The sequence below is a fragment of the Vulpes vulpes genome, chromosome 5 (genome assembly GCF_048418805.1).
Source record: "Vulpes vulpes isolate BD-2025 chromosome 5, VulVul3, whole genome shotgun sequence".
NCBI classification, from domain to species: domain Eukaryota; kingdom Metazoa; phylum Chordata; class Mammalia; order Carnivora; family Canidae; genus Vulpes; species Vulpes vulpes.
Genome location: NC_132784.1, coordinates 125,338,773 through 125,366,767, shown reverse-complemented (window position 1 = coordinate 125,366,767; position 27,995 = coordinate 125,338,773). Strand labels below are relative to the sequence as shown.

Sequence of the window (27,995 nt, the reverse complement as noted above, 5' to 3'; positions counted from 1 at the left end):
TTTATCTTTCTTCAGATCCATTTATTTCTTCAATAAGATGTAATAGGTTGGGTACTCCAGTCATGAGTATAATACACTCTGTAGAAAGCGATGATGATCTCATGATGATCACTTTCAAGATTCTTTTGATATAGCTTATTATACTAAAGTAAAAAAAAAATCACCTTATTTTAATATTTCTATCCTTGCCTATAGAGAAACATTAGCCATTTTCTGCTGACTCACTGTATTCTCAAATTTGTATTTTATCACCAACATATGCTTTCAGTACATCAAAGAATCAATCTGGAGACATCATTCTGTAGTCCCTATTCCAAAGAAGTCATATAGACATTAAAATAAGAGCAACCCTAGTAATGCTGGAGGACACAACTGTTTATAGCCCTTCATCCAGAAAGTTTAAATCTACACTTTGTTTCCAACTATGACAAATCGTAGTCATAACATTTTTTCTAAGTTCTTTTTAGTGGATTTACCTTATGGTCAAAGGAGCATACAAACTCTAATTCAACAAAATTTCTATGATGGTGTTCACTATGTGGTTAAGGTAACTTGTTAGATCCTAGACAGAATAAACAGATATATAAAACATACTCCTATCACTCAGTTTCTGATCCTGGAAGGAACGGCAGGGTTAGCAAAAAGAGACAGGTACATAAAACCTACTATGCAAGACACAAACAGGATAATGTCATAAGAAAAGTATGGGCAGATACTTAACAAAACTCATTCCTCCTGTGTGAGATTTTGCTTTTTTTTTTTTAAAGATTTTATTTATTTATTCATGAAACACACACACACAGAGGCAGAGACACAGGCAGAGGGAGAAGCAGGCCCCATGCAGGGAAGCCTGACGTGGGACTTGATCCCGGGACTCCAGGATCACGCTCTGAGCTGAAGGAAGGGGCTAAAATACTGAGCCACCCAGGGATCCCCGAGATTTTGCTATTTAGTTAACTTTCTACCCCTCTCTGTTACCCTAAAACCTGATAAGGTAATTTGCTATATTACTCAGCAAATTAAAATGGCCCTGATTGGTTAGTAAGTTGTGTCTAGATGGAGAAAACTATAAAGATTTGAGGAGGATGTCACAGATTTGAACTTCCCAAAGATACAGTGACTCTTCTAACTGGCATGCTCCTCCTTGAAGGGAACCTGGAAACTCTGCCTATGATTGTTACAAGAAATACTGGCTCTGAGGCGTATAAGGGCTCTAAATCAGGAGACTCATACCACTCAATGTGGACCTTGTCTCTTCGTACCTGACCAGTCACCTCAGAAGCCAAAGAAAATAGTTTCTGGATGGCTAACTCCTACATGGTCTCATACAGACAACGAACAACTGATGCTAACCTCTGATAAACTGTGACTCCTGTCTTGTATACCATGTAGACTAGTGCCAACCGTGGCCTATGATAGTCTTACTAGTCTCAATGTTTAGTTGAACCTAGTAAGATCTCCTTGGGGAATCTGCAAAAGTTCAAAGTTCAAGGTTCTAGAATGAAGGGGATTCAAGAGAAGACCGTATCTATCCTGAGTAACAGGGAGGATAAGGAATAACATCATGAGGTTTCATTATAAAGTGAGAATACTTCTGAAAGACAGGACTTCAAACATTGGAATTTATACCAAGAATATATCTTCTACTGAAAAAAAATTTTTTTTAAAAACCAGTAATGATAGAGAAAGACAATATCCCAAATATATGCAAAAAGAGGAAAAATGGCATGGGGAGTTTTCAAGGAATATGAAGAGGTCAGTTAGAATGATGTTTGTTTAGTTAGCTATTTGTCAAAATTAAGTAACATACAAAATCCTGCAATGGAGGGAGGGAGATTTTTCTTTGTAGATTTGTATTTAGAGAAACATGTTAGACTAAGTCTTCAGGTGATCTGTACACCAAGATCATCAATCACAAATAAGCACTTGAGCTGAAATCTCATGATGGTATTCAGTATAAAGTGGAGGTCAACCAAGATCACTCTAAACAGATTTAAATGTTTTTTCTAGGGATCCCTGGGTGGCGCAGCAGTTTGGCGCTTGCCTTTGGCCCAGGGCGCAATCCTGGAGACTCGGGATCGAATCCCACATCGGGCTCCCAGTGCATGGAGCCTGCTTCTCCCTCTGCCTGTGTCTCTGCCTCTCTCTCTATGTGACTATCATAAATAAATAAATAAATAAATAAATAAATAAATAAATAAATAAATAAATAAACAAACAAATAAATAAATAAATAAACAAACAAATAAATAAATAAATAAATAAAAATGCTTTTTTCTAGCTCAAAATTAAAACAGCAAAAAATAAAAAATAAAACTTCATAGGGTTCACAGAGCCTCTGGGCATTCCATCCATAGGCCTCAGTTTGACTAGTAAAGATTAAACAAATATTGGGGGCTGGTGCTTGCCAAGGACTATGAAAGATAAAACATAGTCCCTGTCTTTAAGGAACTTACATAGTTTTAATTCACTCAATAAACATTTAAGCCCACATTGTAAGCAGAAGACACGAGAGAAAAAAAAAAAAGAAAAAAAAAAGACACTGAGATGCTGGAAATTAAGAAATAAAGAAGTGAAAGAAGCGGTCCTTAAGAAATTTATGTATGGGAAGACAAGTATAACAATGATTACAGTAGTATCATCAGAGGTATGTATAGGGGCTCTTCATAATAGTAATCATATTTACCAAATTTTAAAGAATGAAAAGTTAACAAGCCCAAGAAAGAGGTGGAAGAGATGAAGAAGGTATTCCACACAAAGTACACATGCAGAGATACAAGTACCAAGACATGTTTAAGCATGTTTTTCTAAGCATGACTAACACAATCATGACATCACATCACCTGTGATGCAGGTTATAATTTTTTTACAGTTCTACTTAACTGAAGGAATGAAATTTTTTAAAGATCAGGCTCAGAAATCTACAATAAGCACCTCATGTTCACTGAAGTTTAGGAAGCACAAATTAAAAAGAATTGCCCATGTACCTCAATACCAAAAACCCAAATAACCAAATTAAAAATGGGTGGAGGACCTGTACAGACATTTTTTCAGACACACAGATGGCCAACAGACACATGGAAAGATGCTCAACATCACTAATCATGAGGGAAATGCAAATCAAAACAACAAGGGGATGCCTGGGTGGCTCAGTGGTTGAGCATCTGCATTTGGCTCATGGTATGATCCCCAAGTCCCAGGATCAAGTCCCACATCAGGCTCCTTGCATGGAGCCTACTTCTCTTTGTGTGTCTTTGCTTCTGTCTCTCATGAACAAATAAAATCTTTAAAAAACAACAACGAGGTATCACCTTACACCTGTCAGAATGGCTAGAATCAAAAAAAACAAGAAATAACAAGCATTAGCAAGGATGTAGAGAAAAAAGAACACTCATGCACTGTTGGTGGGCATGTAAACTGGGGCAGCCACTATGGATAATAGTATGGTGGATTCTCAAAAAATTAAAAAACAGAATTACCATATGATCCAGTGATCCCACAACTAGATACCCAAAGAAAATGAAAACACTAGTTCAAAAAGATGTATACACCCCTATGTTTACTGCATTATTTAAAACAGCCAACACATGGAGCCAACCCAAGTGTCTGTCAGCAGATTAATGAAGAAGCTGTATATACACATACACACATAGAAATGTTACTCAGTCATAAAAAAGAATGAGACCTTGCCATTTGTAACACTGATGGACATAGAGGGTATGAAAAAGTGAAATAAGTCAGAGAAAGACAAATACCATATGATTTCACTCATGAAATTTAAGAAACAAATGCACAAAGGAAAAAAAACTCAAATACAAAGAACAAACTTGTGGTTGCTAGCAGGGAGGTGGATGGGTGAAATAGATAAAGGAGATACACTTATTGTAGGGGAGGTGGGCGGGAGTTTGGGGTAACTGGGTGAGAGGCACTGAGAAGGGCACTTGATGGGATGAGCACTAGGTGTTATACTATATGTCGTTAGCAAATCAAATTTCAATAAAAGCAAATGGAAAAAAACCCCAAATACACTTATTGTGATGAGCACTGAGTAATGTATAAAACTGCTGCATCATTATATTGTACACTTGAGATGAATACTGGATTTTTTTTTTACAATTTTTTTTTTTTTTTTATGATAGTTGCACAGAGAGAGAGAGAGAGGCAGAGACACAGGCAGAGGGAGAAGCAGGCTCCATGCACCGGGAGCCCGATGTGGGACTCAATCCCGGGTCTCCAGGACCGCACCCTGGGCCAAAGGCAGGCGCTAAACCGCTGCGCCACCCAGGGATCCCTGAATACTGGATTTTTAAAAGACTATTTATTTATTTGAGGGAGAGAGTACACACATGTGTTCTCTCTCAAAGAAAAGAACTGCTAAAATTCAGAGCAGAGAGGGTTAAAGGTATGCCGAAGAGGCCAGAGATGAAAGCAGATAAAGTCAGCCAAGTACCAGTTCAAAAAATACCCTGGGTATCTAGCTAAGGAACAGAACATGACCTTTATTCTGAAAAACTGTACAGAGCCATTAATGGTTTCTCCAGCAAGAAGATAGCTATGTGATCGGAGTAGCAGCATTTCAAGATAAAGCTGAGGACTTCAAATGTAAGGTTGAGTAATCTGAACTATAAATAATTCTCTCAGATTCAGTAGGTTCAGGAAGAGTCCTGATTCTGATCAGAGCATGTAAAAAGTGCTACCTCTCTAAGACTCCTCCCTCACCCCACTTATAAATTACCTTTGCTTTCTTTGCTTCCCTGAAAAAAACACTTAGTATCCTGTATAGTTTAAAAGTATTCTTCATGAGCAAATGGTGCCCATGGTCCAAATTAGTAACTTTTTTTTACTTAAGAAAGGGATAATAAAATGTGCAACTTGCTCTTTACAACTAATAATGTCTGCAATTGAGTTCCTTCAATTCTCAAGTATGGGACCAACTCACCTCACTGATTTACCTACATTAATTTTCTACTACGTACAGAACACTGAGCACATTAACCACTGTTAGATTCATGTGATATTTAGTTACTTTTTTTTTTTAAGGTTTAATTTATTTATTCATGAGAGACAGACAGACAGACAGAGAGAGGCACAGACACAGACAGAGGGAGAAGCAGGCTCCATTCCATGCAGGGAGCCTGACATGGGACTCGATCCTGAGTCTCCAGGACCACACCCTGGGCCGAAGGCAGCCCTAAACCGCTGAGCCACCTGGGCTGCCCCAATATTTAGTTACTTTCAATGATGATGTGGGAATAAAAGACTTTCAAATATTTTATGACTAAAAGACAATTCTTAGTAATCTCTTAATCTGTCAATTACACTAACAATAGGAAGTTCCAATTAACTCTCAAGCAGCCTTATGTTTTTAAAACCTTACCAAAAAAATAAAATAAAAAATAAAACCTTATCAAACTTGGTGTTATTTACCAAATATGCTTTAAATTCTCTTTTCTTCCACTTAATTTCTAATTATTACATGACGTGCCAAACTTCTTTGCGTCTACCTTTCCCCTTAACAGAATGTTCTGCATTCTGAGAGAACCCTTTAATTTGATATTTATTTTAAAGGTTTATTTGAGAGAGAGAGCACACTCGCACACGTGAACACATAAGTTGGGGGTGGGGGACAAAGGAGAGGGGAGAGAGAGGGATCCCTGGGTGGCGCAGCGGTTTAGCGCCTGCCTTTGGCCCAGGGCGCGATCCTGGAGACCCGGGATCGAATCCCACGTCAGGCTCCCGGTGCATGGAGCCTGCTTCTCCCTCTGCCTGTGTCTCTGCCTCTCTCTCTCTCTCTCTCTCTGTGACTATCATAAATAAAATGAAAATTAAAAAAAAAAAAAAAAAAAGGAGAGGGGAGAGAGAAAGAGAGCAGACTCCCTGCTGAGCAGGGAGCCTGACTGGGCTTGATCTCAGGACCATGACTGGAGCCAAAGACAGACACTATATTACTGAGCCACCCCAGCACCCCAGCTGTTTTATTTATAACAGAATCTTTTATTTGGCTGTTTAGCCACACAAAGATTAAATCAGTTTCAAGTGCCCATTTTTTATCTATAGCACATTACTACCAAGCTTCCAAACAGGAATCTTTAAACAGAGAGTTAAGAAAATAAAATTATATTTTAAACTCCTACATCTAACTAGTCTGGGAAATTCCATCAGTTAATCCTTCATCAGTTAAAGAAAACGTGATTTAAAATGTCCTAGTCAAAATACTATCACTTACCAAAAAAAACCATCACTTATTAAAACTCTAATACTGGAGAATTTTATATCCCTCCTACTTCTACATTCTGTCCTAAGGTATTTTTTTTTTTTTCTGTCCTAATGTATTCTATCACAGTCAGTACAATCACTCAGGTAATGTATATAGTAAATTTTAGTCTCTCTCTAGTTCTGTTTTAATGTTGCTAGGTTCCTAAAGCCTTTTATTATTTCCCAGCTTCCTGAAGTAGGTACTAACCAAAACAGCTACTTTAAAGAACTACAGCATTCAACTTACTGAAATCACACCAATTGTATAAGATTTTTTATACAGAAGACACAATTTGTTCAATTCTAAACCTCCTTACGTTTTCCTACAATGGAGAGACTATAAATTTTTTAGTTTTAGTTCTGTCTCACCTAAACAACTGAAATAAAATTAGCTAAGATATGAACATTCAACAATCATTATTCCTATATAATAAGCTTCAGGGATCCCAAGAGACCACTATGATTCATGACTCAATACTTACTACATACCAGGCCCTGTGGTATGTGCTGCACATCCAGTGATATAATAAAACACATCTTTGTATACAATGAAGCTTGTATTTTAGTAAACAGGAAAAAATAAGAAAAGAAAACAAGACTGCTTCAGAGAAGTTTTTCAGAGGAAAGACTTCATGGAAAAGTTGTATTTGAGCTCAACTAAGACTATGCTAAGGGCAAAAAAAGAATGTTCCAGGCAAGATGGAACAGGAAGTACAAAGGTCCCAAGCAGAAATAAGTTCAAAATGTTCAAAAGAACAAGGGAAATAATATCAATATGGGAATAACAGTAGGCTGAAAGGAGAATATTGAATAGAGGTTAGAAAAGTGGGGCCCACAGTGCCAAAAGAAGTTAGATTTTAAGTCAACAAAAAATCAGTGGAAGGTTTTCAAGTGGGAAAAATTTAAGATTTGATTTATGCTTCAGAAGAATCATATTGCCTTCTATAGACAGAATGAATTGCAGAAAGCAAAAGAGAAACATGGAGATTACTGTAGTGTCTAAGCAAGAGATGAAAATGGCTTAAACTAGGACAACAGGAGAAATGGAGAGAAGCATAATGATTCTAAGTGCATTTTGTAGGAAGACACAGGATTAACCAATCAATCAGACATGGTAAGGGAAAAGGAATAACCCAGAAGAACTTACCTTAGGGTTTTGGCTTAAGCAACTGGGTAGATGGAGTTATTTAAAGAAAAAGATGAGCGTAGAGCAGAAGGGAAACAGATTTGAGGGAAGAAAAGCAATAAATGAGAAAAAGTGGCCAGTTAAGTGTGGTATCCAGAAAGCCAAGAGAGTTCAATCTTTCTAGTAGGAGGAACTGGTTATTTATATCAAATGCTGATAAAGCTATATAAATTATAGAAGACTACCAATTAGTTTGACAACATGGGTATTTATCATGGTGATGTGTAGCCTGATGCTGAATGTAAACTCTTTCAAGGAGTTTGCTATAAAAAGGAACAGAAAAATGGAATAAGAAAAAAGGGTAGCAATTTTAAGATCGTTATAGAAGATGGTAATGATCTTATTAGAAAAAAAATTGAAGATGCAGGAAATATTGGATAGCTGTAGGTGAGAGTGAAGTATAAACATCCTCAAAAAGATAAGGAAGGGGGCGCCTGGGTGGCTCAGCCAGTTAAGCATCTGCTACAGCTCAGGTCATGATCCTGGGGTCCTGGGATGGAGCCCTGCACATTAGGCTCCCTGCTCAGTGAGGAGCATGCATCTCCCTCTCCCTCTGCTGCTTATCCTTCTTGTGCTCTGTCTCCCTGTCAAATAAATAAGTCAAATCTTAAAAAAAAAAAAAAAAAAAAAAGATGAGGGATGAGATCCAGGCAGATCTCTCCAGAAAAAAAGTGGAGGTGGAAGAAAAAGACTCTACCAACAATGACATTTTTCTATTTTACAAGAAAAGTTAATTTGAATATAAATAGATTTTAGATGTGAAGTTGTGTCCCTAGCACCTGAAACAGTGGCTGGTATATTATAAGCCCTTAATAGGGTTGGGTGGCTCAGTCAGTTAAGCATCTGCCTTTAGATCAGGTCATGATCTCAGGGTCTTGGGATGGAGTTCCACACTGAGCTCCACATCCGGCTTCCTGCTCAGCAGAAGTCTGCTTCTCCCCTTCCCTCTGCTCCCGCACCCTGCTCCCCGCCCCCCCCATCCCCCCATCACGCTCTCTCTCAAATAAACGACTGAATAAATAAGCTGTGACCCTCAGAAACCGGGGACTTTTATGATTTCCTTTTTCCTCAACAAAAATTTAATTTCTTCTCTGTATAATCCTTTAAGATATAGTTTGATTTTTTTAAATTATTTTTTTTAATATTTTATTTATTCATGAAAGGCAGAGAGAGAGAGAGAGAGAGACGGAGGGGCAGAGACATAGACAGAGGGAGAAGCAGGCTCCCTGCAACAAGCCCGATATGGGACTCGATCCCAGGACTCTGAGATCATGACATGAGCCAAAGGTAGACACTTTATCAACTGAGCTACCCAGGCACCTCTACAGTTTGATTTTTTTTTTTTTACACAGTTTGATTTTAATGAGTTCTTCGTATAAGTGTTTTAATTAAAACCTCTAATTTTCCTTTTAATGCTAAAATATTCACTAATGTACACTTGGGTATCAATAATGGCACATGGATAGAGTGAATCCCTAATTGCTATAGCAATAGGTATAAAAAAATCTCCCTGAGTTCTCAATATGCTCCTTCAGATTTGTGATCAAAGCTTGTCAATTTTCTTTTATCCTTATTATAATCTATTATTTTTTAAAGACAGCATATGAAAGTTATACACATTACAATAACATATCAAGAAACTTTTAAAAATGGAGAGCAGGGGGACGCCTGCATGGCTCAGTAGTTGGGCGTTTGCCTTTGGCTAGGGGCGTGATCCCAGGGTTCCGGGATCAAGTCCCACATCGGGCTCCCTGCATGGGGCCTGCTTCTCCCTCTACCTCTCTCTCTGTCTCTTATAAATAAATAAAATCTTTAAAAAATAAAATAATTAAAACAAATATATTAAAATAAATTAAGTGGTGTGTATACACACACACACACACACACACACACACACACACACAATGGAATATTACTCAGCCATTAGAAACGATGAATACCCGCAATTTGCTTTGACGTGGATGGAACTGGAGGGTATTATGCTGAGTGAAGTAAGTCAATCAGAGGAGGACAATCGTTATACGGTTTCACTCATACGGGGAATATAATAAATAGTGAAAAAGGGATTATAAGGGAAAGGAGAGAAGAGGAGTGGGAAATATCAGAGAGGGTGAGAGCACATGAGAGACTCCTAACTCTGGGAAATGAACAAGGGGTAATGGAAGGGGAGATGGGTGGAGGGATGGGGTGACTGGGTGACAGGCACTGAGGGAGGCACTTGATGGGATGAGCACTGGGTATTATACTTTATGTTGGCAAATCGAAGTCTGATTAAAAAAATATACATAAAAAATAAAATAAAATAAAAAATAAAATGGAGAGCAGGTTCGGCATGACAACTGTCCTCAGTTTATTTCATGTGGAATTTTACATTTCATTTAACTCATCCATTAATTAAATCAAGTGGCCATGCAACCCTGGGTTGAAACCTAATTCTACTTTTTATTGATTATGTGGCCTTAAGGGAAGCTTAATTTCCTTTAGCTGTATTTCTTTTGCAAAACAGAAATAATACTTGCCTTTTTGCTGGAATGATTAGGAGATATTATAATACACTATATTACAGACAGTTATGCGGAGGTATTGAGCTTTGTATTCAGTATCACAAGTGAAAAAAAATTAAAAGAAAAAATTGTTTATGATTAAGTATGAAACAAATGAGAAACTCAACATCATTTTAAGAACAGTTCTAAACAATGCTAGCACAGTACTATAAAATAGGCTTTTAAATATTAAAACAAAACCACATTTAAGTGAAAGCACTTCCAAATTAGGATAAGGAAATCAAACACTTTAAGAGCAACAGAAACTATTAGTTTATTGGTAATGTATTACATGTAAAGAAATCATAAGCGAAAAAGTTAAGCATCAGTAAAAATAAACAAGTAAAATGCGACTGAAAACATTTCAGTATACACAAAACATTTTAGCATCTTCAATTATACAAATTCAGACTAAAAGCACCCCAATACTTCAACAAGTAATGAACTCTGTCAGCAGGTGGCTCTAGTGACACTGAAATAACCTAATATCAAATACTAGAGCAAAATACAGGTAAAAATGTACTGAATCTCAGAAATTTTAAGTCAAATGAGTCACAATATCCCAAATCCAACCTTTCTTTTTCAAATTAAGATAACCAAAGTCTATAATGATTCGGTGTTATATTTAAGGGCTCACTAGTATGTTAGTGGCAGAACAAAACTGAAAATAGTTCTCTCTTTTTAGTATTACCAGGCAACAAATGAACATTTATTATGTTGCCAGGTATCGTATGAGGAGCCCTCCTCCAAAATAATTCACCTCTAACTTACATCACTTTTAGTAATTTGTCCACCTCAACCAAAAGTACTCATAATTCTATAAAAGCTCATTATAGTGATTTCTAACAGTACCAATGTAATAATAGTAATTATTAAAAGGAATATACAATACTAGCAATCTTATTCCCAGTCTCTAATACAGAAAAGTAGTTTGGCTTTTCTTTTTCAAAAAGGCTAGGAAAGATTAAATTTAACATTCCCCATTTATACATCTTCCCACTTTCCAGCTCCAAAAGGGTTTCCAAACTTTTTGCTTATTTATTTAACCAATTTAGGAATTCAAATTGTAGGAATGTCAGAGGTAGAAGAGGTAAAAAAGAAATAGAAGAGGTAAATTCTATTAGGATAAAAAAACATACAATTCTAATAAAGAGCTATTCTGGCTCAACCTTCCTGTCTAATGATAATAGAGTCTAGGTTTTCTTTTACATCCGTTATCCTGGAGCAAAGATCTGAGAAAACCTTTGTTATATGCAGTCATTTATTGTATTAAATTTACTACCGATAGAACTGAAGCTACTATATACATGAACCACGTCAAAAGAATTATGCTATATAAATCATTCTTTGTAACATTAGTAAAGGAGTTATATATAGTACAGAAAAGGCCTAAAATGAACACATTATTAAGTTCAGCCTCTGCCACTTTTCTGCTCTGTGACTTCAGTTTCCTTGCCTATAAATTAAGAATAGTAATATCTACCTCATAACTGTATCTTTCTCTTTCTTATTCAGAAAGATTCTTAGATTTCACTTTTGCAACTTTCATAACTACTTTATAGCCTAGGCTTCACTATATTCTTCTTCTCTGAGGCCCCATCACTTTGTTATGTAGTCTAGAGCTTCTTTATTGAATACAGTCACCACTGGACATATACTGAGCGCTTCAAATGTGATTAGTTTGAATTAAGAGGTTCTAAAAATATAAAATACGTATCAGATTTCAAATATTTTTAGTGTGGAGAAAAAGACATAAAATACCTCATTCATATTTTTATATTAATTACATATTAAAATGATAATACTCTGGATATACTCAGTTAAATAAAATACATAACTAAATTAATTTCACCTTTTTTCAAACCTTTTTAATATGGACACTAGAAAATTTACAAGTACACATGACTGTGTACTTTTTCTTACTGGACAGCTCTGATCTAGAGTTCTGACTTCCTAACTGATTATACCCCTTAAAAGTAGGGGTAAAAATTTATACTTTACCTTTGTAACCTGAGCCTCTAGTAAAACACTCTCCACACAGTTGATGCTTGTAAGTGATCCAAAATGTGCTCTCTTTTGGATTAATAGTTTTATCCTATGAAATTATGTTGAAAGCAAAAAATCTTCTTCTAGTATTAGCCTATATTTATAGACATGTAGTTAATAAAAAAAATTTACGGATGCAATTTCTAGGTAAGAAAAGCAGTCTCCTGATTATTCCAGTTATGGTCAGTTTGCGAATCAAGTTTTTAAAAACTATATTTACACTTAGCTCATTTTTCCCTTTAAATAAATTATTACCATTCCATTTTTTTTATTGTACTCAGGATCACATCAGGCACTAGTGAGAAAATTAATCATATGTTAACCTGCACATTGTAATGGGTAGTTTTCAAATCTAAGGACAAACATAATGCAGGTAAAAACTTACTGCAAAGATCTAAGTAGTCAACAATTTTTAGGGTGTCTTAAGAGTCTTCCCTGTAGCATTTGGCTTCAACTCCAATTCTATTCACCAAGTAGAAATTGGTTTTTATCAATGCTATGTATAGTAAAAAGTGATTTTTAAATATAATATCTTCAGTTAAATTTGTGGAATGTTTATAACTCCTTTAAAAAAATACTTAAGCTAATGAAACAATTTTATTCTTATTAAAACAGATACACTTGAACAATAGTCTATCAATCTTCACTAGTCAGTTATTCATATTTTAAAATTATTCTTTTCAGTTCAAACATTTAGAGAGCCAACTTCTGAAGGGAATAGAAAGAAGTAAAATACAAGATCCCTAACCTTGAAGGAAAGGAAAAGCCCAAGGTTTTCAAAACTTAGTGATGAGAAGAACACAAATATGTAATAAAGAAGCTGGACTTGATGAGAATAATGAGTTTTATTTTAGAGACACAATAATTCAACAGCAAATGTTACCAAGTATGGAAATAATGGACTAGAGTTTAGCAAACCCATTCTTCACAGATCCTGAACTAGACATTCAACTTCAGTTTCCTGTCTATAAAATGCTACAGATAGACTAGATGAACAAGTAATCCAATAAATTCTCTTTTATAGCCTCAGAAATTAGTATAAATTTGGTCCAGTACACTAACACACTCAATAAACAATTACTGAGTATCTCCTAAATTTTAAAATAGTTTAATTAGTGATAGATTGTATTTTAGCTATACAATCTTTCTTTAAAAAACTAACGTATAATTAACATTATATAGCCACATGAATACAATAAAATGTAATTCTCTTAAAAACATTTCAGTTTGAAATAATTATGTAGCTTCACAGGAAATAAAGAAATAGGGAGGGAAGTCCCATACATCCTTCTCCCAGCATCCTACATTTTACACAACTTTTGATTATGTATTTGAAATAAAAAGCACTGTAATAGTCACATCAAAATTTCCTATAAAAACAACTCTAAAAACTTTGTTTCTGTGGGAAGCAAAAAAAAAAATTACTTAAGGATCTTTTTAAGCTTCCAGAATTTATATTAAAAAAGGGAATTCAAAAGTTCGAAAATTAAACCACAAGAATTCTGATGGTTGTCCTACAATAAATATTGGCACGAGCTACACTTTCTGTGCCACTGAGTGGGGGAAGCTATGCCCACGTGACATATACCTGTATGTGGAATAGAAAAAAAAAATTTCCTAAAACAGAAAGATAGTCATTCTTTAATTACCCATGAACTGATCATTTTCCCAAAATAAAAATGGCCATATTTGTACCCAAAAAAGATTTGAACCCATAATATAAATCATACTTACAAGTACTCTAACAAAATATATTTAATCAAAACAGAAAAAAAAGCTAGCTATCCCTGACATTGTCCTCTTTCACTGTATTATTCATTCTCTTTTAACTGTATAATAATGTCTTCCATTCTGTGAATTGCTTTTGAGTACAAATACTAGACATGCCAACAAAGCACAGATGTATCTCAAACCACATACTAGACAAACTCCTATTCAATATATAAATTTCAGAAATTGCATCTTGGGGCAGCCCGGGTGGCTCAGCAGTTTAGTGCCGCCTCCAGCCCAGGGCGTGATCCTGGTGATCCTGGAGACCTTGGATGGAGTCCTACGTCAGACTCCCTGCATGGAGCCTGCTTCTCCCTCTGCCTGTGTCTCTGCCTCTCTCTCTCTGTGTCTCTCATGAATAAATAAATAAAATATTTAAAAAAGAAAGAAAGAAAGAAATTGCATCTTGTACTAATTGCTTAAAACACTAATTCTGGGGGCAGCCTGGGTGGCTCAGTGGTTTAGTGCCACCTTCAGCCCAGGGTGGGATTCTAGAGACCCGGGATAGAGTCCCACATCGGGCTCCCTGCATGGAGCCTGCTTCTCCCTCTGCCTGTGTCTCTGCTTTTCTCTCTCCCTGTCTCTCATGAATAAATAGAATCTAAAAAAAAAAAAAAAAACCACTACTTTTTTATTTAAAAAGAACTGCAAAAGGTGATTATATTTAGGAAGCAGAGAATCTTTACCAATACATGCCTATAACTATTATGAGACATGGATTTGTATCTCCCAGATGCTTTACACTAAGAAAAACCAGTACTTGAGACTCATAACACTTTGTCTCCCAAGCACTACTTCCAAGATCTTTCCTCCTGATGGTATCCCTATTTGGGCAGAATAAGTGGCAAGCACCTGTTATATAGAGTGCCTTGTTAGAAATCTATCATTCTACCAAAAAAAAAACAAAAACAAAAAAAACCATATACAGCATGCAAAAAGCAATGGCTTTTAAAAACTGTATTACAAAAAAAATTTAAAAAATAAAAACTATTACAATAATCATAGTTAAATAAACTATAATATATTACTGAATTATTAAAGAGCATCTCTAGGTTTTTCCCAATGGTACACACAGAAGGGGTGAAACACTTCTAATCAGTTAAAATGCCAGCAAAAGAAGAATAAATAGCATTTCTATCCTCTCCATATTTCAGTTTAAGGCCTTAAAATAAATAAATTTCCTTTTTCAAACTTATATTCTAAAAAGATCAGCTTTCTGATCAATTAAAGTCCCATTAGACACAATATATCTATTTATTGAATCAGAGAATAAACATATACATCTTTCCATCCTACAGCTTACAATACTCCTGCTGGAATCCCTTGCAATTCCCAAGAACAATCAATCAATCTTCATAGCCAATAACCTAATGTTAAGGTGGTTGGTCATTCAAAAACAAAATATAGTGAAATCTATCTGTATAACTGCCTAAACCAAATAATCTAGGGGCAAAGAAAGAACCTTTCATTGAATCCATCAGAAATGGCTCTCATAAAAGCACAAGTTATCAAAATAATCAGCCAGCAGAAAATAGTATCTTTCTCTTATTTAAAATGGCTTGAATTTTTTTCAACTCAACTTAAAAAAAAAACAAATTTCATGTTTAAATCGATCTTAAACAATATTTGTAAATATTCAAATGTAAAACAAATTACTTTTCTAATATAAACATGACAAATTTTACGATTCAAAAAAAAACCCCAGTAATCTGTTATCTTGAATTTTTTTTTTTTTTTTTTTTGTAGGCTCACACCCAGCATGGAGGAGCCCAACACAGGGCCCAAACCTACACTCCCAAAATCGAGACCCGAACTGAGATCAAGAGTTGGATGTCAAACCAACTGAGCCACCCAGGCACCCCCATGATTCTTAAGGTTGACAATTAGCAGATGGTAAAGACAAAAGAATTAGAAAAAGATAAGGCATTTTGGCTCAAGAGGTGTTTTAAAAAATAACTCAGTTAAGAGAAGTTTTGCCTTTAACCTTCTGATACTTTGTTTCAATAAGAATCTAAAATGAGAAAAACTATAACACAACCAAGAACCAAGCAGTTCTTGGTTGTGTTACAATAACTGTATAAAATATTTTGCCTTTCCTAACCAAAATACTTTTAATTTAAATACTTACTCTGAGCCTGCAGCCATTTCCAAGTATGATGTTTCTGCTGTATCAACCCCCAAAGGGATCACTATGCTCATGACGTTCGCCTCTGGTAAATTCGATTACTATGGAGTCCTATGCATTGGTATCCAAAACACTGGGGCATGCCAGCCACAGTGCTCATTGCAAACATCTAAGTGCATCCACAAACCCTGTTTAAAAGAAAAGGGAACAAAAAGTTAAAAATTATCTTCATATTCCTAACACAGTCACACTATAACAACAGTAAGTAAAACATATGAATGAAGCATTCTTCCTTAAAGTATCAATATAAAATGAAATTTGCTCAGGGAATCTCTACTTCATTTAATTTTTTCTTGAATTAAGTTATGGGATTCTGATTCTAAAAGTTTCTGAATCAAAATCTCCCTTTGGGAATGAATTTAAAATACCAAAAGAAAGATTAACTAAGGTATATTACTTAGTGAAGAACCAACGAATATTACTCATTCTGAAAGATTAAATGGAATTTCGTACAGCACTAGTATCCAAAATAAATCTTCCAGAAAGTGATCAAAACTAACAAATATTGAGTACTTACTATGGACTGAGCATCATATTAGCTTTTATATGGATGCTCTATTATCCTTACAACTCTGATAGGAATCTTTTATCATTGAGGATCACAAAAGCAAGAAAGGTTACAGAATTAACCACGGCAGCTTAGTTCAAAAATTAAAACCACGATTTGAACCAATTCCACTCTACTGATTATACACACACACACACACACACACACACACACATATATATATGGAAGGCTATTTTATTTATAATAAAATCTGTTTTAAAGTGGTTGTCATTTTCCATATTATATAAAAATACATGTCTACTGAGGGAGTTCTCAATTTCTTCAGTTTGTATTAACTAATTAGCTAAACTAATACACTTGAACTGTTTTTTAAACAAATTTACCAAGTAACAAAATATATTCAAGCTTCAATATCAATGCTTCTAATTCACTGTATAACACTTGCACATGATACTCTTTGTCAACTATCTACTCAAAATCTTTTCAGTAATAATATGGTATAACTTAGGAACAAAACAGGGAGATAATCCTATAAACAAGAAAAGAGCAACAGTCAAAATTGTTACCGCCATGTTATACCTGAAATACTGAAGAGCAGGGTTTCTTCAAATAGCCATTCTTGTATTTATCTTTAATTTTTACAAATAACCTTGAGAATACCTAATTCAGGTTAATTCCTATTTCACATATTGCAGATTGTGAGCTCATACCTGATCAGAGCACATACCAAAATAGAGAAATAAAGTGGTAAAAGTGGTTTGAATTCTTCAAGAAAACTAGCCTCTACTTTTAAATCATGTATAACTGATGGAGACCTACTAAATTATACGATATTATAATAAAAATATATGGCAACAGGCTTTTGCACCTAAAAATTAAAAACATAAGCACTGGCACCTTTTTCTATTCTTCGCCAGATGTGTGAACTAGGCAAGTTATTTAACCTAAGCCTCAGGTTCCTTATTTAAAAAGTGGGAATTTATCAAGTTTTCTGTGAAGAAACTGAAATAATAAATGTAAAGCATTTTTGTACACAGCATCACACATATTTAGCAATCAGTATATAGCAGTCACATAAGAAAAGCCCTCTTCATTTAAAATTAATCTTCTGGGCAGCCCGGGTGGCTCAGCGGTTTAGCACCGCCTTCAGCCCGGGGTGTGATCCTGGAGACCCGGGATAGAGTCCCATGTCGGGCTCCTTGCATGGAGCTTGCTTCTCCCTCTGCCTGTGTCTCTGCCTTTCTCTCTGTGTCTCTCATGAATAAATAAATAAATAATCTTTAAAAATAAAATAAAATTAATCTTCTATAATAGTTTTGGAAAATAATTACAGTTATATGTTTTTACAGTTCCATCAAATTAAGATCATCTAAAAATAATTAAAGCTTTTCCCAAAAGGAAAAGCTACCCTACGTTCTTTCCTGCACCCCTGATATTAGAATTACTTCATAAAAGCCATCTTTATTAACCCACATAAAGCTATAAAATTGCTAATTGACAACATGCAAGCAATACAAAACTAAGTTTGTTCTTTTCAAATGTACATTATTGTGTATTTCTTTAAAATGCTGAAGACATGGACCTAACAACAGGTAACAGTTACAACTTAAAAAAAAAATTATCTTCTTTGTTGGGAGAATCTAATTGGTGGAAGTTTTCTCCAAAAAAAAAAAAAAAGAAGTTTTCTTCAGCTCAGTTTGCCTTTACATTAGACTCATAAGTTGTCTTCTATCTTAGGTGTATGTTGTTAAACATTTAGTAGTGCATATTTTTTCTTTGTTTTGTTTTAACCAGAGGCAGAAACTAGAAAGCAGAAATTAAATCATTATGTATTCTTTTAGGTAACTGAGTATTTCCAACCTAAAAGAGTCTGCTTGAGTATGTATTTAACAGTGTGCTGCCTTTTTATATAAATATACAATCCTCAATAAACACCACATTTAAACTTTTAAAATAGCAGTGAAGAGCTTGCCATCAGCCTATTTCAGACAATGTCAGGTGTCTGTGTGATTACTGCCTGTCTCTCAAACCCTGCACAGTGCCTGCAGCATAACAGGCACTCTATAAGGGATTAGTGAATGAATCTGAGCATCTAAGATGAAACTGCAGCCCTAGCCTCATTAGCCAAATGAGTTGTCAACCTCTACAATTAAGTGCTGTAACAGCAACTACATGACACCTTCTCCACAAATGCATCGCTCTAAAAAACACAGAAGCTCATCCCCAGGATAGATACACATCATCGCATATGATACAGAACCACAGACTGAATTTGATTCAACATGGAAGATCTCAGTAATTTATTCAAAAAAGGTCAGAAGAGGGATGCCTGGGTGGCTCAGCAGTTGGGCGCCTGCCTTCGGCTCAGGTCGTGAACCCAGGATCCAGGATTGAGTCTCACATCAGGTTCCCTGCGAGGAGGCTGCTTCTCCCTCTGCCTATGTCTCTGCCTCTCTCTCTCTCAGTCTGTGTCTCTCATGAATAAATAAATTTAAAAAAAAAAAAAAAAAAGGTCAGAAGGCAAGAGGTCCTATCTATTCAGACTATAAAATGGCAAATATTTCACCTTATTCATTAAAACCAAAAACTCTATAGCCAGAAAACTCATACTGTTCAAAAATGTAGTTAATACTTACTAAAACCATAAATTCATTAGGGTCAAATCATTGTGCCTCTAAAAAAAAAAAAAAAGGGAAAGCCAACGTAGTAATAAGCAGAAAAGGTATGAGCTTGTAATACAGGCAGAATTAGAGGAAAAATAATTCAACACAATCCAAACTATTACCACAAAGCTTTCACATCTTATATGTGATTCAAGAAACTGGTTATCCAAATGGCAGGTAAATATATACAAAATACATTGAGAATAAATGGCAGCCATTAAAGAAATAATATAAAAGGAAATACCATGAGATGTCTGGTAAATCTGAGGTCCAAGAAAGAATAAATGTCTTCACAAAACCTGCTATCCAGAATAGACCTAGAAACCAAGTGAACATAGGAGTATTGAGCTGTTTTTAAATGTCATAAAATTATAGGTCGTTCTAACATGGCACCTAAAACTAAAGGGACTCACATAAAGAGAGCAGCTAATTCTTAAAAATAAAAATTATTCACCTCTTTATACAAATGAATGTAATCACAGTAAAGACAACAATTAAAGCTAAATATCAAATCAAACAGAAAAGAAACTGGGAAAATACAGTATTAAAAACAGATTTAGCAAAGCAAAGGCAAAAATACCAAAACAAAAACAAAATCCTAAAGTAGGAAAAATAAGATAAAAGCTAGGAGAAAGGGCAGCCCAGTTGGCTCAGCGGTTTAGCGCCGCCTTCAGTCCAGGGCTTGATCCTGGAGACCCAGGATCGAATCCCACGTTGGGCTCCCTGCATGGAGCCTGCTTCTCCCTCTGCCTGTGTTCTCTGCCTCTCTCTCTCTCTCTATGTCTCTCGTGAATAAATAAATAAAATCTTCAAAAGAAAGTTTTCTTTAAAAAAAAAAAAGGCTAGGAAAATAGGAAAAGCAGGATGCCTGGGTGGCTTAGTGGTTGAGCGTCTGCCCTTGGCTGAGGCTGTGATCCCAGAGTTCCAGAATCAAATCCGCATCGTGCTCCCTTTGGGGAACCTGCTTCTCCCTCTGCCGATGTCTCTGCCTCTCTCTCTGTGTCTCCCATGAATAAATACATTAAATCTTAAAATAAAAATAAAAAGCTAGGAAAAGCAATTACCAAACAGTCTAACAGAAAAACTGGAAGGCTGAGGCTGCTTTTAAGACCTTGTCCAGAGGGATCCCTGGGTGGCGCAGTGGTTTGGCGCCTGCCTTTGGCCCAGGGCGCGATCCTGGAGACCCGGGATCGAATCCCACATCGGGCTCCTCCCGGTGCATGGAGCCTGCTTCTCCCTCTGCCTGTGTCTCTGCCGCTCTCTCTCTCTTTATGTGACTATCATAAATAAATAAAAAATTTAAAAAAAAAAAGACCTTGTCCAGAAAACAAAAACTACTCCTGAAAAGATAAATATTGTACACCCAAAAAGCAGAAGGAAGTATGAGGAAATTTTTTTCTAAAATTACAAAAAAAAAGTTCTCAATCTAATATAATCTCTTTGAAGAGTCATTTATTATCTTTCTGCCCTTTATAAGTACCTTATACAGAGCTCTTAATACTAAAATTAAATCAATGTTTATGTTTTGGATATGTATCACTGATAAGCTGGTGAATTTTTGGCTAAACTACTAATGGAAATGAAATAAAGAAACTTGAAAGAAATTGTGAGGGATCACATACCTAAGAGAAATTAAACTGCCCTATAAATTTAAGATTTCTTTACTCTGTAGCAGTTGAGTAAGATACAATTAAAAAAAAAATACAGGCTGATCAAGATCTATTACCAAGTTATTACCTATGAAACTTTGGACAAGACATTTCACTACTCTGGGCTTCCACAATAAATGGAGGTAGGTTAGCTTGACGATCTTAACAGTTTAAACCTTATAATCAAAAGTATATTAACAGATTATTCTTGAAAAAAACAGAATAAATATCAAATTGCAAAAAGCAACATAAAATAACTTTGACAACAGAATGAATTATTTCTCCAACTAGGTTAATATTAGTATCAGATAGTGCTCTAAAAGCACTTACCTGATACTCAAATCTCCCCACAGGTTAAAACAGCAGTAACAAATACTGAGTGCTTAAAATACTTAATCCTCACAATGAATTTATGGTTTAAGTACATTTATTATCCCCATTTTATAGACAATGTAAAGATTAAACTTGTTTCAAGTTCCATAGCTAATAAATAGCAGAATCAAGACCCTAGCAGTCTGATTCCAGAACCTACATATTAGTTTGCCTGAAATTAAAATTTGCTACATGATTGGTAAAATAAATGACCTAGAATTTACAGAAAGGAGGAAAAAAATTAACAATTGCCTCTCTCAAAAAGAAGAGAGATTAAACAAACACCTGAAGTGAAAGGAACCATATTCCAAATTTGAGATTACTAGTCTGCAGAAGTATAACTCAAATTCTCATACAAAACTACTTAAGCAAAGACCACCTATCTAACCAGTTAAATTTTAACTTGAGTCTCCCTTTAATAACTACTCTGTTTCTAGAAACAAAGAATTTCACCAACCTACAATATTTTTATAGCAAATAAAATCTCTATTTAGGAAAATCATTGTTTATAGTCAGGGTTAATGTTGGTGGACCTACTTGAAAAATGAAAACCTACATATAAAATTCAACGTTCAGGATATCTGGGTGGTTCAGTAGTTGAGAATCTGCCTTTGGCTCAGGTTGTGATCCTGTGGTCCTGGAATCGAGTCCCACATCAGGCTCCGGCATAGCCTACTTCTCCCTCTGCCGATGTCTCTGTCTCTCACTCATAAGTAAATAAATAATAAAAATCTTTAAAAAGAATAAAATTCAATATTCAAAAAGTGTATTTTCCGGTTCTTAACAGTTTCAGTTTCACTGTATCATAGTACAATTTCAATCATTACTACTAAACTCAATATCAAAGTAGCAATGCCTCAGCTTTCACAGCCTGCCACTTAATAATGGTTACTTTAAGCCCTAGCTCCTTATCTGTCAAGAGGAATAATCACAGAACATATTTCCGAATTGTTTCAAAAACTGTGTGTGGCACTCAGTGTTAGCTATGCTGATCAGATAAAATTTCTGGGAATTAAATATTTAGTAAAAGTCCTTAAAAGATGAGCATTAGAGAGATGCCTGGGTAGCTCAGCGGTTGTCGTCTGCCTTTGGTTCAGGGCGTGACCCCAGACCAGAGTCCAGGGATGGGATCGAGTCCAGCATCGGGCTCTCTGCATGGAGCCTGCTTCTCCTCTCAATTCCTATGTCTCTGCCTGTCTGTCTCTCTCATGAATAAATAAATAAAATCTTAAAAAAAAAAAAAATGAGTACTAGAGGGCACCTGGATGGCTCAGCAGTTAAGAGTCTGCCTTTGGCTCAGGTCAAGATTCTGGGGTCCTGGAATTGAGCCCCACACTGGGCTCCCACAGGGAGCCTACTTCTCCCTCTGCCTATGTCTCTGCCTCTCTGTCTCTCTCATGAGTAAATATATAAAATCTAAAAAAATAAAAATTAAAAAATTAAAAAAGATAAGTACTAGAGAATAATTCTCAATTATTACACTTGTAAAAGTCATGTAAACTATTAAGAATTTCTGACCAGGGCGCCTGGCTGGCTCAGTCAGAAGAATGTGTGACACTCGATCTCAGGATCGTGGATTTGAGCCCCATGCTGGGTATAGAGATTACTAACAAAATAAATAAACTTTTTAAAAAAAGGTATTAAAGTATCAAGAAGAATAACTTTTAAAGATAAAGAAACCGGGATCCCTGGGTGGCTCAGCGGTTTAGTGCCTGCCTTCAGCCCAGAGCATGATCCTGGAGTCCCAGGATCGAGTCCCGCATCGGGCTCCCTGCATGGAGCCTGCTTCTCCCTCTGCCTGTGTCTCTGCCCCCCCTCCCCCGTGTCTCTCATGAATAAACAAATAAAATGTTTTTTTTTTTTTTTTTAAATAAAGATAAAGAAACCTTTGAAGACAAAGAGTGAGCCATAATGTAAACTATAAGCACTTTGGTTTATAATGATGTTTCAATGCTGGTTCATCGAATGTAACATATGTACCATAATAATGAGGAACACTGATGATGAAGAAGGCTGTGCTTGTGTGGGGAGGAGGCAGGTGGGAAATCTACACTTTCCTCTCAGTTCTGAAGTGAACCTAAACTTGTTCTAAAAGATGAAATCCATTAATTAAAAAAAAATACATGTATAAACAGTATATAGTAAACTATTTGTCTGGCATTATATAATGAGGTACCATTTTTTCTACCAGGGTTTTGGGAAAACTTCTAAACACCAGTTCAGCAACCAGCTAAAGTACTTGTACATTCCTCCTTTCCCATCCCAAAGCGTCTAAAAGTTAAAATAATTAATTTCAATACCATCAGGTTTTTTTTTTTAAGATTTTATTTATTTGAGAGAGAGCGAGAGATCATGCACACAAGCAGGGGAGAGGCAGAAGCAGACTCCCCACTGAGCAGGGAGTCCGATGTAGGATCGATCCCATGACCATGAATGACCTGAGCCAAAGGCAGATGCTTAACCGACTGACCCACTCAGGTGCCCCAATATTATCAGTTTTTTAATGCACCATGCTATTACTTTTTAATAGTATTTGTCATCTCCCCAAAGTGTTTGAGATCACTAAACAACAGTGTAAAGTCTAGTAAAACGTGGCTTTTTAAAATAGCAATTGAGGGGCAGCCTGGGTGGCTCAGCGGTTTAGCACCACCTTTGGCCCAGGGCCTGATCCTAGAGACACGAGATGGAGTCCCACGTAGGACTCCCTGCAAGGAGCCTGCTTCTCCCTCTGCCTGTGTCTCTGCCTCTCTCTCTCTCTCTCTCTGTCTCTCATGAATAAATAAAAATAAAATCTTAAAAAAATAAAATAAAATAGCAATTCAGTGATTGTCAACAGAGTTGATAGGTTAGAGTCTCTGGGTACAGATGTACAATTTGTTTCCTATACACACAAAACTGGTCTTAGGATGAGTTTAGTCTTTACTCATACCTGAGAATAACAAAAGCTATTTCCTTCTAAAGCAGTTACCTATTGCCACTTTCTACTTGCCATATGGCCCATGACTACGTATCTTAGAATTTACTGCTCAATATACAAGTGCAGAAGAAAAAGATTCTTCAAACTTAATTCCACATACTTCATGGGTTCTACAACTCTCTTCTGTTTAAAAAAAAAATGCTATCTATATTAGTAATTAAACTGTGCTCCCTACATCAATAATTTTTAAACTGTGCTCCCAGTAGTCCTCATGGAGTTGGGGACCAAGATACTAGGAGAAAACAGGATCAGGGACATTAACAAACAAAATCAGAGACAACATGTTCTGCAGATTTAAAAGAAAAAGTCTGAAGCTGCATGTCCTATGTGGTAGCTTCCAAATGGGAAAATGACATTAAATGGAACACTGCTTAGCAAAATAAAGGAACTATTGATACATGCAACAACTTGGATAAATATCAAGGAAATTATGTTGAGTGCAATAGAAGAGCCAATCCCCAAAACATCATATACCATATAATTCCATTTACATAAGAGTCTTTTTTTTAAATGTATCTTTGCTTCTCAGCTTTTTTTTTTAATTTTTATTTATTTATGTATTATAGTCACACACACACACACAGAGAGAGGCAGAGACACAGGCAGAGGGAGAAGCAGGCTCCATGCACCGGGAGCCCGTTGTGGGATTCGATCCCGGGTCTCCAGGATCGCGCCCTGGGCCAAAGGCAGGCGCTAAACCGCTGCGCCACCCAGGGATCCCTACATAAGAGTCTTGAATGACATATTATAGAAACAGAGAACAGATTAGTGTGGTTCTAAGAGAGCAACACTAGGGATTCTTGTGGAGATGGAACTGTTCTGTATCTTAACTGTGGTAGTGGATACAGGAATCTACCTAAGTGATAAAAATGCAGAGAACTAAACTTGGAGAAATCTGAAAAAAGGGGGCAGATTTTAGTATCAATATTCTGGTTGTGACATTGTACTACAGTTTTGCAAAACGTTACCATTGAGGGAAACTGGGTAAAGGAAAAACATTTTCTCTGTATTATTTCTTACAAATGCATGTAAATCTACATTAAAATTTAATTTTAAAAGATGACATTAAAATCGATGCCTTCAAACCTTTGAGTAGGATAGAAAATTTCTTATGAATGAAATCTAACACTGAAATCTAAGCATGTATTTTGATTCCAGGATGAAAAATAGCCTGAATCCCCCTATGCTTTTCCCAAAGATAGCTAATGTCACCTTGAAGTACTATGTTAAGGAGGCCACAGCCAAATACAATGGGAGAAGGCCTCAAGCAATCAGTAATGTCTGCTAACAGGTACGGTAGGCATTTGTACCTCATATTTGCTATGTCTGTGGTTAAAGAGGATGGCAGGGGAATGTTCCTGCCTGTACATCATCCCACCTACCAGTTAGGTTCCATGAAAAGCCTAGAGCTTCCTGGAGAATAGTTCCAAAATCACTTGCCAGAGGAAAATACTTACTGACTCAACATGTGACATTAAAAACTTATTTCACTGGTAAACTCTACCTGACCAAAGCAGAAAAGAAAAAAATAAGCTTCCAAAAAAGTAGTGTTAGAGTCTACTGTAATTAAAAATCAAACAAAAACAACAAAAAACCTGCATTCATCTTTTAGTCAATCTATTAGACTGGTTCATTCTGGCTTTTTCAGCCTTTAAATAAGTATTCCACCAAGTAAGGGCATAATTTTTGACAGAAACAATTAAAATTGATAATAATTTTATTCTCTCATTGTTCATTCTAGTCTCACATAAAACAATATCCTCTCCAGGATTAACTGAGTATTCCTTCAACCACTATTTTCATCATTTCTTTCAGATTGGAGATCTTGTGTCTTACTTCCCTATTTAAAAACAATGTGTATCAAATCTAATTAACAGGATTTAAATAAATCTTTCAGATTCTACTGTCTATATTTTATTATCTCAGACCTGGGCTGAGTAATTTTCTAAGTGGTCTCTTTCCCTATTCTAACTTGACCTTTAAACCAGTGATCCTCAAACATAAATCCACAAACTGCTACTTTTCATATACCTGGGGCTGGGAGTTGAAAATGATGGATTGCTAGGCTTCACTCCCAGAGATTCTGATTTAGTAGGTCTAGGATGTGCCCTGGATGTCGTATTTCTTAAAAAAGCATTTCCTCTAGCCTTTATTTTATAACAGTTGCTTAGACAGTGAACAGGTATACTTCAAAGTCCACTAGTATCCTAATTTTGCCCTCTTCAAAAAAGCACAGTAGCTTACAGCAATTACAGTTAAGTTCCTAATCTTGACATTAACAAATTACCCTGTTCCATGCTAAATCCTCTGATTATGCCAGTCCTTTTGCTATTGTTGGCATATCTCTGCTCATTCCCCTTCAAATTTTCTTTATTAAGATTTTATTTATTTATTTTGGGGAGAAAGAGAGAGAGAGAGAGAGAGAGAGAGAGAGAACACACACATAGGGGAAAGCAGCAGAGGGAGAGGAAGAGCAGGCTCTCCGCTGAGCAAGAAGCCTGATACGGGGCTCCATCCCAGGACCCTGGGATCATGAGCTTAGGGAAAGGCAGACAACCAACTGAGCCACTCAGGTGCCCCTCCTTCAAATTTTCTAAAGTAATATTCCTTTACATATATCCATCCCACCCAACAAAAATCTTATTAAACCTTCAAGGATCATTAAAGTACTATGCTTTCTTGGAAGCCTTCTCAACTTCTCAACGTAAACTTTTTTTCTATATAACTAGCTTTGAGGTCTTTAAGCAGATCAACCTCCTGAGGGCAGTACTCTCAACTATAAACAAAACTTTGGCCAGGTTACCTAAAAAACTATCCCAGCTATAAAGCCTGTTTCACATTAATTTCTTAACTTCCAAAGAATGTATTATATATTTTTAAGCGACTAGCTTACATTTTGACCCATTATTTTGAATTAGCTATTAGATGCTAAGCTTCCGGGCAGCTCGGGTGGCTCAGCGGTTTAGTGCCACCTTCAGCCCAGGATGTGGACCTGGAGACCTGGGATCGGGTCCCATGTCGGGTTCCATGCATGGAGCCTGCTTCTCCCTCTGCCTGTGTCTCTGCCTCTTTGTGTCTCTCATGAATAAATAAATAAAATCTTAAAAAAAAAAAAAAATAGATGCTTAGCTTCCAAAACTGGATCATCTACTTTAGCCTATACCAAGAACTGAGATATTTATGTTTTATCTATCAATGCCTAAAATGGTTTAGGTTTAGATACTACCTAAATTAGTCTTGATTAAATCACATTTTTCCTTAGCCTAACACATTCAATGCCCACCTCCCCTTTTAGATGAACAGAAATAAATCTTAAAATACCTGCCACAGAAGAACATCACTGATTTCCTCTTGGAACTTTTTTGGTTCTTTATAATTTTTTCTTTCACTTATCACATTTTTTAAAGATTTTATTTATTTAGTCATGAAAGACACACAGAGAGACAGAGACTCAGGCAGAGGGAGAAGCAGGCTCCATGCAGGGAGCCCGATGTGGGACTTGATCCTGGGACTGTGGGATCACGCAGGCACTCAACCGCTGAGCCACCCAGGCATCCCGTCTCTTACTACTTATAAAATGTGGTGTCTCTCAAAGCTCAATCCTCTCCATTATTAGTATCCAACAACCTTGGATTTCACCATTCATTCCAGTTTGATTTCCAATTCCTAACCATCTACAGGACATGTATCTACTCAAGTATCTCCCATCCCTGCAAAAATCAAATGTTCAAATTGAATCTCTTCCATATACTTTCCATTCATTTTTGTTAGTACCCCACCCTCCCAGTTCTCTTTTTAATCCTTGTTTTCCAGCCCTCTATTACATTTGCTCACCTAGCCT

The 27,995-nt window shown here is 36.1% G+C and overlaps 1 protein-coding gene across 5 annotated transcripts in view; it reads right to left on the bottom strand.

Moving 5' to 3' along the window:
- Nucleotides 1-27,995, bottom strand: part of KMT2E (lysine methyltransferase 2E (inactive)) — a 90,863-nt gene that overhangs the window by 48,305 nt on the left and 14,563 nt on the right. For 2 of the 5 annotated variants that reach the window (XM_072759918.1, XM_072759916.1), the window contains exons 2-3: nt 19,401-19,473; nt 15,929-16,113 (exon numbers count right to left, since the gene is read on the bottom strand). In XM_072759918.1, the coding sequence (XP_072616019.1) occupies nt 15,929-15,999 (71 nt within the window). In that variant the 5' untranslated portion in view covers nt 16,000-16,113; nt 19,401-19,473. Of the gene's footprint in view, nt 1-15,928; nt 16,114-19,400; nt 19,474-21,733; nt 23,667-27,995 lie in introns of those variants that run through there. The other 3 variants (XM_026006073.2, XM_072759919.1, XM_072759917.1) reach the window with 2 other exon arrangements.